We start from the raw sequence: 20,276 nt of genomic DNA, 5'->3' as shown, positions 1-20,276 counted from the left end.
TATCCCTGCTGAAAAAAAACAGCTAAAACCAGCCTATTCTGGCTGGTTTTAGCTGGTTCAAGCTGGAAGTAGCTGGTTTTAGCTGGTCTCCCAGCCTGACCACCCTGGCCAGGCTGGAAAAGTGGCCAAAACCCCTCTAAAACCAACCTGCTGACCAGCCATGACCAGCTAAAACCAGCCAACCATCCTAGACTGGTTTTAGCTGTTTTTTCAGCAGGGATTTTAGTCGAAAGTGATGTTTTAAAGTTAGCAGTTGTTGTTGTTTTTTTTACTCGACAAGATGTGGATTACTTGTGGATTATTGTGATGTTTTTATCAGCTGTTTGGACTCTCATTCTGACGGCACCCATTCACCTTTGGAAGATTTGCAAGTGATGCAATGCTAAATTTCTCCAAATCTTTTCCGATGAAGAAAATAAACTCATCTATATATTGGGTGGCCTGAGGGTAAGTACATTTTCAGCAAATTTTCATTTGTGTAAAAACTAATAAGCATGCGCAAAAAATACAAATTAAAACAAATGAACAGCTGTTTAAATGTATTATTATATAAAATATAATGTATAAAAAATGCATGTGACAGAAATGTGACATTCACATTTCACATTTCCTTTATTATAATGTATAATTGTATGTAATGTTTTATTATTTTATATGATTATATAAATGGCTCTCGTCTGAATGTATGTGGTTTTATTGTGTTCACTTGTTGCCCAGCATTCATCATATCAAACAGATCTGACTCTTCTTTAATGAGTCACTTAATTAGTCACCTACTGATTACTATTTTTAGTTTTCATCACTGGAAAAATATAAATCTCTCGAGTTTCATTATACAAATCACTTTATGTAACACACATACACACAATACAGAAAGACAGACATAATATGCACGTTTATTCACTATGCATGTAGATGAAGGTAGTAATTACTCATAATGCTTTAAAATATCAAAAATCTTTACATTTCAAAAATATTTTACTCCAAATATGCAGTGACAAAACCAGAGCTCAAATTAAATCATTATTTAAAAAACCCTGAATAAATAAAAAGAAATCCTTGCAAAGCTAAATATCATTGCAAGTTGCAACCTATACAAAGTAAACAAGCCTTTATAGTTGTGCTTGTGTATCTCAGGTGTCCATTCCGGCTGAATTCAGCCACATGAGCATCTCAGCGCTCAGCCCATGAGCACATAATCATCTGAACTGTCTTCTGTGATGTTGTGCTTGGCCGTGTTAGTTGTGTTTTGAGGGAGCTTTACAACAGCATAATCACAGTCGTTGTCCTCCTCGTCTCGGGCAGGTCTGTTTGGATTGATGTTACCGTGGTCAATGGAGGCATAGAGCACATCTTCCGTCTGTGGATCAGAGAAAACACAAGCATGTGAATTATGCAGATGTAGTCTTCAAATAGGCTTTAAAAAGTCAGTATTGCATTAATGTGCAACCAAGGCCATGGAAAACAATGTTACTGTATGTATAACAATGGAGTACTTTCAGTGCTGTTGTTGCATATATTTTTTTATCAGGTTGTGTGGCCTAAAGAGGGTGGTGAAAACAGGGTGTATTCTTGTGGTTAAAGATTCAGGGCTAATTGCATAAACACAGCTATTATGTAAGACTGTTTAAAGATCTAATTCAATAATAGGTGATTGGTCTTTGCAGTCAGACTCAAATTAGAGCAATGTAAACACCCAGTCAAAAGTTTTTGAACACTAAGATTTTTAAAGAAGTCTCTTCTGCTCACCAAGCCTGCATTTATTTGATCCAAAGTACAGCAAATACAGTACAATTTTGAAACATTTTTACTATTTAAAATAACAGCTGAGTAGATTTTTTTCAGGTTTCTTTAATGAACAGAAAGTTCAGACGAACAGCATTTATCTGATTTATCTTTTGTCTGTATCATCACTTTTGATCCACTTAAAGCATCCTTGCTAAATAAAAGTATTAATTTCTATAATTACAGAAGTTACAAAAGTTTTTTTATTTCAGATAAATGCTGATCTTTGGATCTCTACTCAGCTGTTTTCAACCTAATACTTTTTTTGAGCAGCAAATCAGCATATTAGAATGATTTCTGAAGGGTCATGTGACACTGAATACTGGAGTAATGATGCTGAAAATTTACCTTTGATCACAGGAGTAAATTAAAATTTTTAAATATATTCAGATAGAAAAAAGTTATTTTACATAGTAAAAAATGTCAAAATGTTACTGTTTTGCTGTACTTTGGATCAAATAAATGTAGGCTTGGTGAGCATAACATTAATAATCTTTTGATGTTTTTATATATAACTGTCTTTAAAGAAAAAAACAGTCTTGAAGAAGAAATAAGATAACGGGAATAAAATAAAATAATACAAATAAACATGGCTTCCTCATTAAAAAAAGAAAAAGAAATAAGCATTAAATCCATGTTTTATTAATGCTTTTTTATGAAACTAGCTAAAATGAAAATTTACCTTAAAAAACAATCAAAATAGCTTTTGCTAATATACAATTTGATGTAAATGGCTTTAAAAATGAGATGACTAATAATACAAGTAAAAAATACATATATAAACAGAATATATAAAATAATAAAATGTCTTCTTGTCATTTTTTCCCTCTCTTCATTACTAAAAATAAATAAATAAGCATTATAGACATTAAATAATTGCTTGGTTATCGGTAAACTCACTATATTTTAGACTATGAGGAAGTTATTGTGCTCTGGAGGCTTATCAGAAACCACTTTCCATCGGAAGTGTCATTAAACAAAAATGATGTAAGTTACTGATATATCACATACATAATAGTAATGATTCATTCATTGCACTGAATTTTTTTTGTGCTGTAATTTTACAGTGTATACAATTGTGTGTTTGTAAGTGAGTGTTTATGTAAAATACACTACCAGTTTGAAACAGTAAGATTTTTAAAGTTTTTCTAAAGAAGTCTCTTCTGCTCACCAAGCCTGCATTTGTTTGATCCAAAATACAGCAAAAGCAGTAGTATTGTAAAACTATTTAAAATAACAGTTTTCTAATTGAATATATTTTAAAATGTAATTTATTCCTGTGATCAAAGCTCAATTTTCAGCATCATTAGTCTGGAGTCTTCAGTGTCACATGATCATTCAGAAATCATTCAGATATGCTGATTTGCTGGTCAAACTGTTCAAAATTGTATCTGAAATAAAAAGCTTTTGTTACACTATACACCATAACATTCAAACACTTGGAGTTATGTTTTTTGGAAATTAATACTTTTATTTAGCAAGGATGCTTCAAATTGTTCAGAAGAGATGATTAAGGCATTTAAAATGTTACAAAAGATTTCTATTTCAGATAAAAGCTGTTCTTCTGAACGTTCTATTCATAAAAGAACACTGAAAAAATCTACTCAGCTGTTTTTAACAATAATAATAAATGTTTTTGAGCTGCAAATCAGAATACTATGATTTATGAAGGATCATGTGGCTGGAGTAACAATGCTAAAAACTGCTTTGAAATCACAGATATAAATTGATTACATTTTAGTTATTTTAAATAGTAAAAATATTTCAGTATTTTACTGTTTCTGTTGTACTTTGGATCTAATAAATGCAGGCTTGGTGAGCAGGAGAAACTTCTTTGAAAAACATAAAAAAACGTACTGTTCAAAAACTTTTGACTGGTAGTTTACAGTGGTCTAATTTGAGTCTGAATGCGAAGACTAATCACCTATTTGTTAATTATATCTTAAAACAGTCTTACATAGTGGCTGTGTTTATGCAGTTAACCCTGAATCTTTAACCACAAGAATACACCCTATTTTTACCACCCTCTTTAGGCCACACAACCTGATAAAAAAAATACTTAAGTCTTACTGTAACACAAAAAGATGAGAAGTTCTCTATAATGATGCAATATAATTGTAACTAAGTGTAATTTTTCTAAAGCATTAGTTAATTTATGAATTTGAATGTGATTGCACTGAAAAATTCTATTTGTCTATTTATCCATTTGTCCTTTAAATGCATAACCAGCATTTTGAAACTTAAAGTTCAAAGTCATTTGCTTTGACACACTTTCCCACCTGGATTCTATTTCTGTCTCATCGTGAGTATCATTTGGAGAAACAGGAAAAACCAATGTGACTAAATGTTTATCATTTGAATATGACAGTAAAGAGACTCATTCAGAGGAGACATTATGAAGCCCCAAAATGCAAAACAAGCAAACGCGTCAACCGTTTTTTTTTTTAAGACGGAACAACTTTGAAAGCCAAAAATACCTGACATAAGATCTAAACAAACGCCCTCTTTTTTTAACATGATGCTATCAGGAGTGTGAATCTGAACACCAGGACTACAGATATAAGAGCTACACGAAAGTAAAACAACATTCAAACTGTTTCAAATGAATATTATGATTTGTATTCTTACCTTTGTGTCTCCTGCTGTTTCTCTCTGATTGTCATTTTCTGCTCCAGAAAACATAAAGTGCATAAAGTTACTGAACAGTGTATCCATTCCTAATATACAATTATCACAGATTTTCTCCTCTTCATCACAAAACTAAAACAATTGAATTAGCCATCAGCTACAGAAGTGCACACAGAGAAGCATAGTGTGAACCACATCAACTTTGACCTAAAATTGAACACATACTTGTGTTTTGTGTCAAAAGTCTGCTAAACCATGTAAGACACTTCCTTATTAACACATTGCATTAGCTGCTTTATCAAAACATATCATCTGAATAATTCGCTTACCATTGCTTTTAGGTTTCTTCTTTCTGAGGATAAAAAAAAAAGTATATTATAGTCACATAAAATTCTCCATTTCAGAAACATTCAAATAATCAGCTGGTATACTCTGACACTGCCATAATAAGCAATATTTGACATTACTTTTTACATCCCAATAAAAAATAAAAATAAAAAAACAGATATTATATAGACTGCTAGTATAGATCTCAGTACATAATATCAATCTATTCAATTGACCTACCTTCGGTTGCAACTTAAAAAGCTTCCCATAGTTCCAACAAGCTCAGTATGGTTTGTACGCCGCGGTAGAAATATTGAAGCTACAACCACAAACTGCAAACTGCTGAAACACTGTGGTCTGAACTCAGTTTCTAACCTGCCAATCAGACAGCAAAAAGATATAAGAGAAGGATGGAGAGAGTGATTCAGTATGAAGCGGTCAAACAACAGAGTGCTTGTATTTCCTGTGTTTTGAGGTTTTCATTTGCCTTCGAGTGCATGACACGAAGACTCATTTTCATGTATGTATGTATGTGTGTGTGTGTGTGTGTGTGTGTGTGTGTGTGTGTGTGTGTGTGTGTGTGTGTTCACATCTATTAGTGGTCATGCTTATTCCCTATATGTGTACTTGTTTAGCCTACATTGTGAGGACCAAATGTCAAGTAATTAGTAGGCAAAATCATGAAAATGTATCATTGTGGAGCAATTTTGTTAGGCCCTTCAGGGAAAACAGCTTATAAATTATTCGAAATTGTGTGTGTGTGTGTGTGTGTGTGTGTGTGTGTGTGTGTGTGTGTGTGTGTGTGTGTGTGTGTGTGTGTGTGTGTGTGTGTGTGTGTGTGTGTGTGTGTGTGTGTGTGTGTGTGTGTGTGTGAGTGAGTGAGTGAGTGGGTGCTATTCCGCGATATCTTTTCTGTGACAGATCTGCTCTATTATTTTCACTTCTCTCTTAGACGTCGTTTTCTGCAAATAACCGTGACCAGGAAAACAAACACGATGTCTGATATATTCTTTCATTTCCAAAAGGGTGAAAATAAATGCACCCATATCTTCAAAGATATGACACATGTTCGGTTTCTGACAGTTGATGCGCTGCTTAGGCACAGGAAGTTGTGCGTTTCCTTCCAGACCACAAGGTAGATACTCATTCTGTAACTGGCCTAAACTACTTTGCGTTTTTGACAGGAAATTGGACTAGCTTTATAATAGGCTATGTTAAATTACAATTGATTTGAATGCTTTCTTGTTTGTAGTGATATCAAATATGAATGCTTTTTTGACATTGTAATTTCGGTCAGAGGACAGCGGTGCGAGACTCTATCTCTGCACTGTCTCCATTAGCCCTGTAGAGGTCAGTATGACAACACTTGAAGCACGGAAACAGTACCTTTATTTTGTAGGAAAAAAACAAAAACACTCATAGAAAGAGTATACAACAATACCACCGCAACCTTGTTGCACCGTGTGCCAGCAGGAAGTGTGTAAGGCACACTTTTCTAAAGACAGCAAGCATTTGACAACTTAGCCTTGATGTCAAACATATTTACTTATGGTGGATTCCAGCGGGGATGAAAAATTATCAGTGCATCATCTTCTTTACTCTTTTGGATATTACTTTGGGTGAGAGTTATAATCTTATGTAATATTATTTTTAAGGTGGATTACTGTTAAATATTATTTAATGACAGCCAATCAAAAAGGTTTTTATTTTTAATTTTTATTATTATTATTTGTTTTGTTTTTTTTACAATAGGATGTTAAGTTGTACAAAATGTGATTTTTAAATGACACTATGACAGCGATCAGTGTTCAGGTCAGGTAGACACACTGCTTAAAAATAAAGGCTCTTTAATGGCACTGATGGTTACACGAAGAACATTTAACATCCATAGAATCTTTCAAATGTTTGAAAGGTTCTCTAGAGTGGAAAAAGGTTCTTCAGACTATTAAAATGTTCTTAGCACTCACAAAAATAGTAGTTGATTGACAGGGTCTTTGGGGGAAACAAAAATGGTGCCTGTGTTATTGAAATATGTCTGGAACCTTCATTTAAAGAGTGTATGTGAGCAAATGCAGGATTTACCTAAACCTCTAATCTAATATTTGACACTGAACCACAAAACCAGTCATAAGGGTCAATTTTTTAAACACCATCTGAAAGCTGAATAAATAGGTTTTCCATTGATGTTTGGTTTGTTAGTGATGCAAATGTTCAATTCCACGTCAGATGGGTGGGTAGAAAAAGTTACAAATTTATTCAAAGTTTTCTAAAGATATATGAGTAACAAAACAAATTCAAAAATAACCAGAAGGACAACAAGAAAGAGATTCACGTCATAAACGACTCTCATTGTTAAAGATAGGTGTGTCAATCCAATCAAATAGAACCAAATCTAATAAAGTGTAATTAAATATAGTCAAATTAGAAATCTAAGAAAAGTAAGTCTAATAGAAAGATTAGACTAGGTACAGCCAGTATCAGAGTGAAAGGAGAGCGGAGAGAGAAAGGAGAAGTAAAAAAGTCTAAATCAGGGGTGTAGTTTGAACACTTCTTATACCCTAAAACCAGACCAGACAAAGAATATGTCTAATTTTGATTAACATTAATGTCTTCGCAGCTTGTGACCAAAACATTACTAATTTGCATGTTTGCCCACCGACCCAAACTTCCTCTAATCTTTAAAAAGATAGATGAAGATATGAACATCTGTGTGTGTTGGAGTTAATGATAGATATGATAAAATGTATGAAAATAACATACAGCATACAGTCTCATGTCTCAAAGGGTCAGTCAGGGTAAAACCGTTAGGGAATTGAATAGATATTCTTAAAATTATTAATAATGATATGAATATAATAATTCATAAGACATATTCATAATACAATTAATAATGTATAATCTTTGATATGAATTGCAAATTCGTGTTAATTTCATAAAGTTGACACATCAGTTAGGATAGGACAATATTTGGCCAGGATACAACTAATGATTTTTGGCATTAAAGAAAAATCGAAAATTTTAACCCATACAATGTATTTTTGGCTATTGTTACAAATATACCCATGCTACTTAAGACTGCTTAAGGCTTTGTGGTTCAGGGTCACATATTGTGACAAGCAGGTTTAGGGAGCACAATCATAACTAGTTAGGGAGGATTACTGACTGCCTTTAAAGATACCTTTAAAATGAAAACAAATATTTGGTAGCTAATTACTGATTGATTTAGTTGTGACACATCACAAAGCATGCTTTTTATAGTCCTGAGCCTTTTTGTCAGATGGCCTATATTTCTGTCCAGCTGTGAAAAGTCTTGAAAGGCAGTGGTTGAGCATGTGCTCTAGTTTGATAGAGACATTTGTTGTGCACAAACTCAGCCAAATATATAGGAAGTATAAACACTTAATCAGATATAACCATTTAACAATATTAAGTCTAGCAAGCATCTGGGTTTCATCCTACCCCAGAATAGCACACGCATATCTCAAAGATATCTGTTAAAGACCTCTTGATCTGAAAAGCGTCTGGCAGATGTCTGTAAGATGTCAGTTTAACATGCATTCTAAATCATAAACATCTAAAAGACATCTAATAGACGTCTATTTGACATCTGATAGGAAACATCCAATAGACGCAATGCAGATGAGCAAACTACGTCTTGCAGATGTAAATGCAGACGTCACATCTCCGAGATGTGCGTTTGCTATCAGGGACAGTTTTAATTTCCCACAGAAATGTGTCATGTTGCTCTGTTGACTATTTACATGCTTTAAAAACTCTTAAACGCCGTGATGATGCACACGTTCCAAGTGACCCCTAATTACTTTTACATCATAACATTTGTTAAATGTGTTAGTAAAGAGACATATATCATCTTCAGGGGCTGTTGTTCTGATGGCTTGACTGTCTACTTTAAAGGAGTAGTTCACTTTCAGAACAAAAATTTACAGATAATGCACTCACCCCCTTGTCATCCAAGATGTTCATGTCTTTCTTTCTTCAGTCGTTAAGGACATTATGTTTTTGGAGGAAAACATTTCAAACATTTCTATGGTGCCCCCGAGTTTTGAACTTCCAAAATGCAGCTTGAAATGGCTCTAAATGATCACAGCTGAGGAAAGAAAGGTCTTATCTATCAAAACGATCGGTTATTTTCTACAAAAAAATGCTATATATACTTTTTAATCTCAATTGCTGGTCTTGTCTAGCTCTGTGTGTACTCTGTGTAGAGATTAAAAAGTATATAAATTGTAAATGTTTTTATAAAATAACCAATTGTTTCACTAGATAAGACCCTTCTTCCTCGTCTGGGGTCATTTAGAGCCCTTTAAAGCGGCATTTAAACTGCATTTTGGAAGTTCAAACTTGGGGGCACCATAGAAGTCCATTTTATAGAGAAATCCTGAAATTTTTCCTCAAAAAACAATTTCTTTACGACTGAAGAAAGAAAGACATGAACATCTTGGATGACAAGGGGGTGAGTACATTATCTGTACATTTTTGTTCTGAAAGTGAACTACTCCTTTAAGTGTATGATTTTTGAACTTGATTGTTTCTCTTTTGTAAAAGGTGCACACATATCTATAATGAAGGGATGGTCTGTAATGTTTCCTCTCCCTGAACCTCCACTGGGGACGTCCATTAATTCCATTGAATGGAAATACCACAAAGTCAACAAAACAATTTTACTGGCCATGGTTAATCTTAATAAAGAACAAGAATCAAAAATCTTCAGCAAGAGGACTGGAATGCAAATCATGAAGAATGGTACACTTCACATTGAAGATGTAAAAGATGAAGACTCTGGAAACTACTCTTGCACCGTCATTTTCCATAATCATAAGATGCGGATAGAGCGGATTTATCTTCAAGTACTTGATGGTACCTTTCTCTTCTATTTTACGCTTAACTCCAAGTCATTTATCTGATGTGATTCTCATGATAATCAGACAACATTGTAGCATCTGTCAAAGGTTTGTATATTTGTTGTTTTCTCAGTTGAAGACTTGACGACTGAACCGAACAGCATAATGTACACCACAACATTTAAACCATCAGGTACCTTTAAATTTACTGGACATTAGATTAAGAGCACATTCTGCAACTCAAATAACAGTATGACTTTTTTTTTTTCTCAAAGAAAATGTTGATTCTGTCTTTTCACACATATTTTACCTAACAAACACTTTTAAAATAATGGGTGCTTATTGTGAAACTGCAAAGCATTAAGTCACTTCCCCATTAGTAGTGTAAGGATGAGTAGTGAAACTATTTTAAAAGGGTCATATCATGTATTTCATTTTTTTGGGTGTTTAAAAAAGTATCCGTCACACCGCATTGTCACTAATTGACTGTCTTTCTAAGCAGCCACCCCACACAAAAATGTAAATATAATAAAAAATAAAATAAGTTTCCTTGTGATACAACCTTCAGAGAAACAAAAATACTGAATCTACTTGACTTGTTACAGCTAATTAATATTTGTTTCCTATTTGTTTTCTACTATTTCCTTTCCCTGTAGAGCCCAGTTTTACTGAAACAGCATTGATTGCAATAGCTGTATGCTCAGCATTTGCAGTCCTTTTAATTGTGGCCACTATTCTCATCTTCAAATGTAGAAAAAAGTGTTGCCTCACTTCAGGTCAGTGTGATTGTAATTTATTTTATTATCTTCCTCTTTTATATTTATCATACAGATCAAAAATGAAAATGTCATCATTTACTCACACCTCATGTCATATAATCCATATTTAACTTTCTTTCTGCCATAAAACACTTAAGATATTTTAAGTAATGTCATGGCTGTTATGCTCCACAATTACTATTATCCAGTTTGGTCCATATGAGCTGTAACAATAGCTTTGTGTAATGAATAGACTAAAATGTAACACTGAATGTAAATTAAAACTGGATCTGTAAACTATGGTCTGTTCAGTGGCAGATGATGTTGGCTTGAGATTGAAGATGCTAACTGAAAATGAGCTGAGAAACTTAATCAGAATTGACTCCATTAAATTCGTCATTCTTCTAAAAACTAAAGCTCGAAGTCATTCACTACATTTGTTGTAGTTACTGTATGTTTGTCTTTAAAGGATACTATTTAATTTAAAATGCCTAAGTAGAAACAATGAAAACACGATCATTTGACATGCTACTACTGTACCTACTTATACTTTGCATTTTGCTCTGTTTTGCAGATGAACCCATCTACGTCAACAAGATGGTCATAACTCAAGGAAATAAAAGGTCACAGGTGGGCAGAATGATGCCAGATAATAAAAACAGATAAAGATAGGGATAAAAACCCAGGATGCTGCTGCAGCAAATAAACTACCTCTGTTTTCCTAAAAACAAATGTATTGAGTTCTGTAGTGATGATGACATGGTTTTATAGGCCAACCTGGAAGTTCACAGCATCCTAGTTCTCTTGACAAAACGCCAATAGGATTTTTTCACTGGTTTTTGGATTGTTCCAGTAAACAAGATGTGTAATTCTTACACATTTGGTTGTCAAAATAATTTTTAACAAATGCACACAACTTCTATGAATTTTGAAGCCTAAATATGGTCACATGACTTCAACATCACCACTGTTAAGCTTCACAACAAAATTTTCTTTGAAGTTTTGAGTTGGAATACTTTGCAAGAGTGTGGTTATATAAACGCAATGAGGGTGTAAAAGTTGACTAGTGAGTAGATGAGTTTTCCTGTTTTCCATGTTGGTGTTTAACATCTCTAAACAAGTTTGTAGTCTCATTTAGCCATTTTTTTTGTATTTTCAAGACACGTAAATGCTTTAAAAAAAATAATGCGTGGGATATTACTGACGTATTTTATGTTGTTGAATAAGACATATATAGGGCTTGTGTTAACCTCAGACCTTATCTCAGACGTTTAACCAAACACCTATTTAAAAACCCACTGACTTCATAACGATGGGTTTTGGCCTACAAAAATACACCTTCACTGCTGCACTCTATTATTGTTGGTGTGACATTATGTGTTATAGTATAATAGTGTTCAAAAATCCTAGCTGAAATCTAGCTTACCGCTGAGAGCAAATTGCAAATTATTTTTAGAAACCTGAAGTTAATGTTTCCTCTCACTGCGACAAGAGCAAACGTATAGGGGTCTGAAAAGTCATGCAGCTTGCAGCAGCGGTTCTGTGGTGATCTATCTATTGCTGAAGTTGCTGTAGCAACTGTGGTTTACTGACCTCTTTCCAACTAGTGATAATGCTATAGATATATACTTTACTAAATGGGTGCCCATTAAGTTGCTGCTTTCACAAGCAAACTAAATTGTGAATAAACTAACAAAGTGAGTAATACATATACATTTGTTTTCCTTTGTGAATGTGATAATTGAGCCCCAAAAGGCTTGTGACTTCTGTGGTGTGTTGTGGTCAAGGGTGTCACTATGCAGGAAATCTGGCACTTGCTTTTTAGATGTCATCTCACTTACTGTAAACACTGATCAATGGAGCCATCTTTTGTGTTATCTGTGGTTATGCGCTTAAGGCCTTTCTGTTTTTGAAACAGCGCAACAGCAATGTTACATCACATTGCTCCAGCCACGTGATGTAACGCTCAAATCTTATTGGATGGGGTGTTTTTGCTTTGCGAAATTGAAAAGATTTGTCGGACTGGTTGTTAAAAAAAACATTAGCTCTCAGTCATCAAGTGTTAATTTTTAACACACTGTTTGTGTTATGTCTATTTTAGCACATTTTGTGTTATTTTGTGTTAAATGTGTGTTAAAAAACGAAAAAGGAAAAAGAAAATATCCAACACAGTGTGTCCAACACAATATGTGTTAAATATCAGCCAATCACATTGCTGCTTGCGTCACTTCATGAGCCGTTATTCTTCTGACACAAGCAAATTTCCTCGCGCTTCAAGTTTTCATCGTCAGGACATAACTTCGACGTGTGAAGGTAAGAGAAATGTTTGTATTTGCCGTTATACGTTGTTTAAATGTCTTTTGTGATCGTTTGTAGACGAGGGGCATTTGGCACATATACGTGGTAGCCGGAAAACTGCCTCACGAATGGCCATGCGAGCTGCGCCTGCTGCACATCCCGACGAGCTTAATTTAACAAGCTTTATGGTTTCTTTTGTTAGATTTATTGTGAACAGGATCACTTTTAATTAATCATTGATACGTTGTAGTGCTTCACATGAGGAAATCTATGCCATTCTTTGAAAATGAACAGCTTCGTGGTGCCACGTTTTGTGCAAATTGCCCTAAGATGCTAACATAATCTCTGATGCTTAAGTTTTTCTTGCCTATTTAGCTATTGCTATTTTACAATATTCGCTAAGTGTAGCCTATAAATAACAAAAGTATCTTTACTTTACTCTTGCAGCTTTGAATGGAAGACACTCCTGAAGCGCTTGTGGCAGTTACTGACGAGGCTGGAGACAAAGGAGAGGCTTCATCTCACGACCCTCACCACCACTTGTATGCAGATAAAAATATTTAAAAAAAAACGATTAAGGCTTAAGAGGTTGTCAAAAAATATTTTTTTCTTTTATTTAAAGTACAAACTTTATTAACCATTAACAACTTTTCACTCAAGGGATAATTAAAATGTTAAAATTACTGTATTTTGATTGTTTACCTCTCTCTCTCTCTTTTTTTTTTTTTTTTTTTTACATTTTTGAGTTATTTTTTCAAGATTTTTCAAAAATAACACATAATTGACACAAATTGTGTATTTATAACACATAGTGTGTAGAAATAAATCAACACATTTTCTGTGTTAGAAGGAATAACACACTGGTTGAGTCAAAACCTATAAACACAAAATGTTTTGTCCTTAACTAGACACAAAGGTGTGTTAAGAAACAACACAGGTTGTGTTGTTTTTAACACATCCTTTTTAAGAGTGCTTTTTCGTTTTTTCTATGTAGCATCCATAGGAATCTGTTGTTTTATTTCAGCGCGTCATCGCATGCGATATTCGTTTAGTTTTAGAGTGTTTTCATAACGGGTTATCAATCTGCCATATTGACGGCACTGAACATAAACGATGTCACTGAACTGAATGAAACCCACATATTTTGCTGATTATTGCAGCTGAAAACAGTCAATTATTGTCATGTTTGGGTTGTACTAATCGGTTTGACTGGGAAAAACATTTGGAGGACTATAGACTGACAAAAGGTATGACAAATCAAGGAGAAGAGTGCAAAAAATTCTCTGAGAAACAAAAGGCATTTGAGATTTGTCAAACTGAACCAGAATTTCCAGGGCAAGAATCTTGACAACATTCGTGTTTGTTCTTATTATTTCAGGTCAGGTAGGTGAAATATTTACCTAGTATCTTAATGAATAGCCTACTGCTCGTACAAATCTTTACCACCTGCTAAATTTAGTTTGTCCAAATATTGTGCCCTTTCCTGCTTACTAAGTCTTTCTCTATGTGATTTAGCAGCTTCCACATGTTTTTCCATGGTTTAGACAGCATTAACTAGCAGAACAACAGTATTCAGTAGTATATTACAGTCCATGCTGTTGTTTACATCTGAGTATCGCCAATATGGCCACACATCCAGGTAACTGACCAAATCGTGACGTAAGTGCAAACCCTCTATACACGAGTTGGGAAGTTATATGATGTCAGATCACTTTGGCTGGAAGATGGCAATGTAAAAAAAATCTTAATTCTTAATATTATATAAAAAAAAAATTATTTTCTATCGTAATTGTACATATTATAATGAAATAATGAGGATGCTATTATATTTTGCAGATGCAACTGACAAAAACTATATCCATCTTATTTTTCCCGTAAGACAGCTTGTTTTGCTGCTTGATCTTGCAAATTGGTGTCTCTTACTATATAATTTTAAACACACTGGTTTGTAGTGCTGAACCGGAGTATCAACCATGCACCTTTCTCACTTTTTTTTTTTTTTGGACCTTTCTCACATTTCTGGGTTTGTCAGCAGCGGAAATCGTCACAAATGTATTTTTTTGCATTCCCATTTGCTCAGATAGCAAAAGAAAAACTACACAATAGTGTTTTCATGACTTTCAAAAAAAAAAAAAAAAAAAAGGAAAAAACAAAGACTGATATTGGCAGTCCGAAAAGAGAACAATGTCAAATTTACCGTCCGTCCAATAGACGCTGCATTAGTAATACCCTCGCATTAGTTTTAACATTTTTTTTTGTAACTTGATGAAAAGGTACAAGTAGTGATAATGTAAATACATTTAAAGGGGTCATCAGATACAAAACTCACTTTACCGTGTTGTTTGAACATTAATGTGCGTTGGCAGTTTGTGTACCCAACCACCCTACAATGATAAAAATTCACCCAGTGGTGTTTTTTTTTTTAATCTTTAAAAGTAATATCTCCTTTTTAAAATCAGGTCATTCTCAGCTTCTTGTCGGTGTGATGACACACAGACGGAGGCAGCTCCCACGATAGTTGATTGACATGAACGCCTTACCTTAGACCCGCCCTCACCGAGCTGAAATGGTCCGAATACATTGCCACTGGGAAGACAAGAATGTCTCAGATTGAGCGACTGAGGTGTTCTGTTGTTAGATGTAATAATGAACATAGCAGTCGTCATTTACTCCCGACATCTGAGCCGCTGAAGACGCAGATGATTAATGTTACTTTCATTTTAAAAAGGAAAGCGCGATCTACATATGCCTCTGTTCGTGCAAATCATTTGTAATGCAGCTTCACCCACAGCAGAAGTGAGTATAAGGGTTTTTTATGCATCTTTGCAAATGGCCTTTCATAATGTGCTTGTTGGCAAGTAAACATTACAGCTCATCATCTCACAGCAGAGAGGGGCAGGGCGAGCAGAGCTCATTTGCATTGAAAGGAACATGCAATAAAATTAAAATTAGTTTATTTGTGCACAGCTGATTTTGACAGGGTAAAAGGGTGTTTTTTTTACACTATTTTTATTTTTATTTATCCTTTATTTAACCAGGTCAAACTCATTGAGATTAAAATCTATTTTACAAGAGAGACCTGGCCAAGATGCAGCATAAAAAAACAAAGAACAATTTCCAACATATATAAAAGAACACATCAAATACACATACATATAAAAGAACACATCAAATACACATACATATATATCACAAGACCCTGTGCTGAAAAATGCTTAATACTTTATGAACAGTTACACTGACCAATGTTCACCTGCTCCACATTTTTCAGAGTTGAAATAAACTGTCTATAAGAAATAAAGGTAGTAATTTTCAAGGATTTCTGAAGAATGTTCCAGGCAGAAGGTGCTGCAAACATAAAGGCTTTTTTGCCTAACTTGTTTTGACACGAGGGACCAACAAGTGTAGTACATCATTTGAACATAATCCATAATGGCCGTGATTTCTTGTTAAAAGGACACTCAAATAAGTAGGAGCTAGTCCAAGAAGTCCCTTGTAAATGAAACATAGCCAGTTAGTGTACCTTCTTGCATAAAGAGAGGGCCATTTAGCTGTATAAGAAAGGATACAGTGATGTGTCCTATAACCACAACCAGTGAAAAAACGTAATGCACAATGATACACAACATCCAGTTTCTTCAAACATTGGGCAGAAGCATTCATATATATCAGATCACCATAATCTAATATGGGAAGAAAAGTGGCCTTCACCAGGTATTTTCTAGCGCGAATGGATAAGCATGATTTTGATCTGTAAAGATAGCCAAGCTTTATCTTAAGCTTAGAAACCAGATTGCTAACATGAGTTCTAAAACATAGTTTAGAATCAATGATTATACCCAAATATTTATAACTGTTAACTAACTCAATTTCGTTTCCTTCAGAAGTTGAGATGCTAGAAGAAGAAACTGGAAGTTGTCTTGAGTTTGTGAATACCATTATTTTTGTCTTTTGTACATTTTAGACCAGTTTAAGCTGTTTTAAATGGTTCTGAACAGTATTAAATGCAGACTGCAAAAGTTCAAGGGCTTGTGCAGTAGATGATGCAGTACAGTAGATAACAGTGTCATCAGCATAAAAGTGATACACAGCATTCGATACATTTTCACTAAGTCTGTTTATATAAATTGAAAATAATATGGGCCCTAATACTGAGCCTTGAGGAACCCCCTTGGAAATAGGCAAAAATGAAGACACAGAACCAGCCACCCGAACACTTTGGGTTCTACCTGACAAATAATTTGCAAACCAATCTACCGAATGCTTAGACAAGCCAATGCTCACAAGACTATTCACAAGAATACAGTGATCAACCGTATCAAACGCCTTCGAAAGACCTATAAACAGCGCAGCACATATTTTCCTATTATCCAATGCCCCAGCAATATCATTTATCACCTTTAATGCTGCAGATATGGTGCTATGTTGTTTCCTAAACCCTGATTGAAAAGGTGATAAGATATCATTTATGTTTAAAAATTCCTTTAGCTGTTCACCAATCAGGCGCTCAAGGAGTTTAGCTAAAATACACAGCTTAGAAATAGGCCTATAGTTATTTAAAATAGATGGATCGCCCCCTTTTAGTAATGGTGTAACATGGGCTGACTTCCATACTTTAGGGATGTCGTTTTCGGCAATTGTTAAGTTGACAAGGAAATATTGTTGCGCTCAGATGAAGGATAATTGTAAGTCCAGGTGTGTGAAAACCAATAAAGTATAGAAGAGACTGTAGATGGTTCGCACTCTGAAAAAGTCTTTAACAAAAAGAATCAATTATTTTAATAGAGCAAGAGCAGACGTTTCAGCCATCCAGCTATTCTCAATGCTCATAATGAATCAACACCAGACATGCAGTCAATTAATACTCAGTAGGTAATCAGGAAACAGGTAACAGGTGCAATGGGAGGGGCTTCAGCCCAGACCCAGAGAACAGGTAGAAACACAATTCTTTTTATAAAAAAATTAACAATGTTTATCTCTAAAAAGAATAAAAATACTTACAGAAAACATGAATAGTTTATCTCTTCATTCATCCCTTTCGGGAAAAGACTGTTGAGTTCAAAAATCCAAAAAGATTCTCTCTATAGCAGTTTTTTTTTTATCTAAATCACCACCTCTCCTTTTAGGCAAAACTCTTTCAATGCCCAGAAATTTCAGGTCAGAAATTGCATGCTTAGCTAGTTGAAAATGTTGGGAAACAGACGAAGTTGCATCACATCTCCTAATTGCACTCAAATGTTCCAAAATTCTCGTTCGTAAAGCCCTGATAGTTTTGCCTACATACAACAATGGGCAAGGGCAGATCAAAATGTACACCACGTGGGTAGATTTACATGTAATCAATTGCTTGATTTTATATATCTTACGTGTGTGCGGGTGTGTGAAAGACTGGAGTTTAAGGTAATGTGAGCAGGAAGTGCAACTTTTGCATGGAAAATTACCCTGGGTATTGGAAAGAGTACTAGAAGGAGGCGTGGCAGTATCAGCATGGACCAGCCTATCTCTAAGATTTGAGCTTCTAGAAAAGACACAAAGAGGCATATTTTGAAAAAGCCCATTCAGTTGATAATCACTTTTAATTATATGCCAATGAGAATTAACAATGTTTCTAATTTCTCTGCTCAAAGGACTATAGGTCAGTTTTAGAATGCAGCGGTTCTCATTTTTTTTAGAAACCAAATTAGACGAATGTGTACCAGAGGCACGTACTTTGTTTAGTGCGGTATCAAGCCAACTGTTGGGATATCCCCTAGAGTTAAAATCTCTGTATAGAAGTCTTGCTTTTACCTCAAAGTCATTTTTGTCAGAGCAGATACGATGCAATCTGGTGAACTGACTGAAAGGCAGACCACATTTCAGAGATGTTGGGTGAGCACTTGTGGCATGAAGTAAGCTATTTTTCTCTGTGTCTTTCCTATATAAAGAAGAAACAATATGTCCATCAATAACAGAAATACAGGTGTCTAAAAAGTTCACACTAGTGGCACTCGCTGTGTACTTAATAGAAGGTCTTAAGCAATTCATGTATAAGACAAACAGTTCAAATTCAGATAATGAGCCATGAAAAATCACAAAACAGTCGTCAATGTATCTCTTGAACAATATTATCTTCTCCAAAAAAGGATTGTTATTGAACACATACTGTTCTTCCAAAAAAACAAGATATAAATTGGCATAGTCAGGGGCCATAGTGGCACCCATAGCTGTGCCACTGATCTGAAGGTAATATTGATGTTCAAACAAGAAATAGTTTTTAGTGAGCACTAATTCAGACATATCTACAATGAATTTAGTAGGTAGACCATCATCATTAGTCCGGAGATCAAGAAAATACTTCAAGGCAGTCAAACCATCAGTGTGAGGAATGTTTGTATATAAAGAGGTTACATCCATAGTAGCAAGCAAAACACCCTGACCTAGATGACCAATCTGAGACAGACATTTAAGAAAGTCAGATGTGTCCTTGAGATAACTTGGGAGCAAAGTAACCAAAGGTCTGAGAATGAAGTCTACAAAATTAGAAAGGGGTTCAGTAAGACTATTATTACCTGCAACAATTGGGCGACCTGGTGGATTAGATAGATTTTTATGAACCTTAGGCAAAATATAGAAAGCTGGTCTAGTTGGGGTATGATTGAACAAATATTGGAATTCTCGTTCAGAGATAAGAGAAGAGGAGTGAGCTTGCTGGAGGAATAGTTCTATTTCCTTTTGAAATCTACTGGTAGGATCAGTGGGCAAAGCTCTATAATAGGTCAGGTCTTGTAATTGTCTTAGAACCTCCTGATCGTACAGGGTTTTGGGCATAATTACTAGACCACCTCCCTTATCAGCTGGCTTCACCACAATGTTTTTATCTTTGCAAAGTTTGTCAAGGGCCTGTCTTTCAGAAAATGTCAAATTATTCATGCCATTGTGAGGATGAGGATTGCTAAAAAGCTGCTCAACATCACGTTCAACAAGTCTACAGAAAGTATCCAATGAGGGGTTAAAGATGGGAGGGCAAAAAGTACTTGTAGGTTTAAATTTACCTCGCTCCTGTTTGTTGTAAATCTGAGAAGAGGTAGTTGTAGTGTCCTTGTAATAGGTTTTCAGTCTCAGATTGCGAAAAAATTTAAACAGTTCTATTTTAGTAACTAAGGAATCAGCAGGTTTACTAGGGACAAAACTCAAACCCTTAAGGCTTACTTCGTCTGGGTGTAGGGTGTTGCCTGTGAGGTTGAAGATTAAGTTATCTTTTTCCGGCTCTGCTTCTTTACCATTGATGTGGATTTGCTGCCTGATCTTACTGCCTCGTCGACCTCGGCGCGTCTTCTTAGGCGTGGGCGTGTGACACTTTGGAGGCTGTCGGTGTCGCTGGACTGTCCTCCTAAAAAATCACTCTCGACACTAGACGCTGAGGTCAGTGAGGCACCATCTTCAAAACGGACTTTGCGAAGTGGCCTGGTTGTTTTGGTCTGATTTAGCCATGTGTAAACTTGATTATCCCTGTAATCCATTGTATCTCTGCGAAATTTTCTTATCTTGATTTGTTGTAGACCTTGTTTGAATTTTGCCAAAGACTTCTCAAGAAGCTCAGTTTGTTGTTTGAACACAGTCTCATCATGGGAATCAATAA

The 20,276-nt window shown here is 35.0% G+C and overlaps 2 protein-coding genes across 2 annotated transcripts; one reads left to right on the top strand and one right to left on the bottom strand.

The window, feature by feature from the left end:
- Positions 1–990: 990 nt before the first annotated feature.
- On the bottom strand, positions 991–4,514 carry LOC141340457 (uncharacterized). Its single transcript, XM_073845434.1, has 2 exons — positions 4,414–4,514; positions 991–1,360 (listed from the first exon to the last, which is right to left on the bottom strand). Exons 1-2 carry the CDS (start codon positions 4,498–4,500, stop codon positions 1,181–1,183), a joined length of 267 nt encoding a protein of 88 aa, XP_073701535.1. The 5' UTR covers positions 4,501–4,514; the 3' UTR covers positions 991–1,180.
- Positions 4,515–6,245: 1,731 nt separating this feature from the next.
- On the top strand, positions 6,246–12,052 carry LOC141340064 (uncharacterized). The gene is made up of 5 exons (XM_073845000.1): positions 6,246–6,359; positions 9,307–9,618; positions 9,736–9,795; positions 10,259–10,378; positions 10,935–12,052. The coding sequence occupies exons 1-5, from the start codon at positions 6,308–6,310 to the stop codon at positions 11,024–11,026; spliced, it is 636 nt and encodes a 211-aa protein (XP_073701101.1). The 5' UTR covers positions 6,246–6,307; the 3' UTR covers positions 11,027–12,052.
- The last annotated feature ends 8,224 nt before the right edge of the window (positions 12,053–20,276 follow it).

Source organism: Garra rufa, chromosome 8 (genome assembly GCF_049309525.1).
Source record: "Garra rufa chromosome 8, GarRuf1.0, whole genome shotgun sequence".
Taxonomy (NCBI): Eukaryota; Metazoa; Chordata; class Actinopteri; order Cypriniformes; family Cyprinidae; genus Garra; species Garra rufa.
This window is presented reverse-complemented; position numbering and strand designations above follow the sequence as displayed.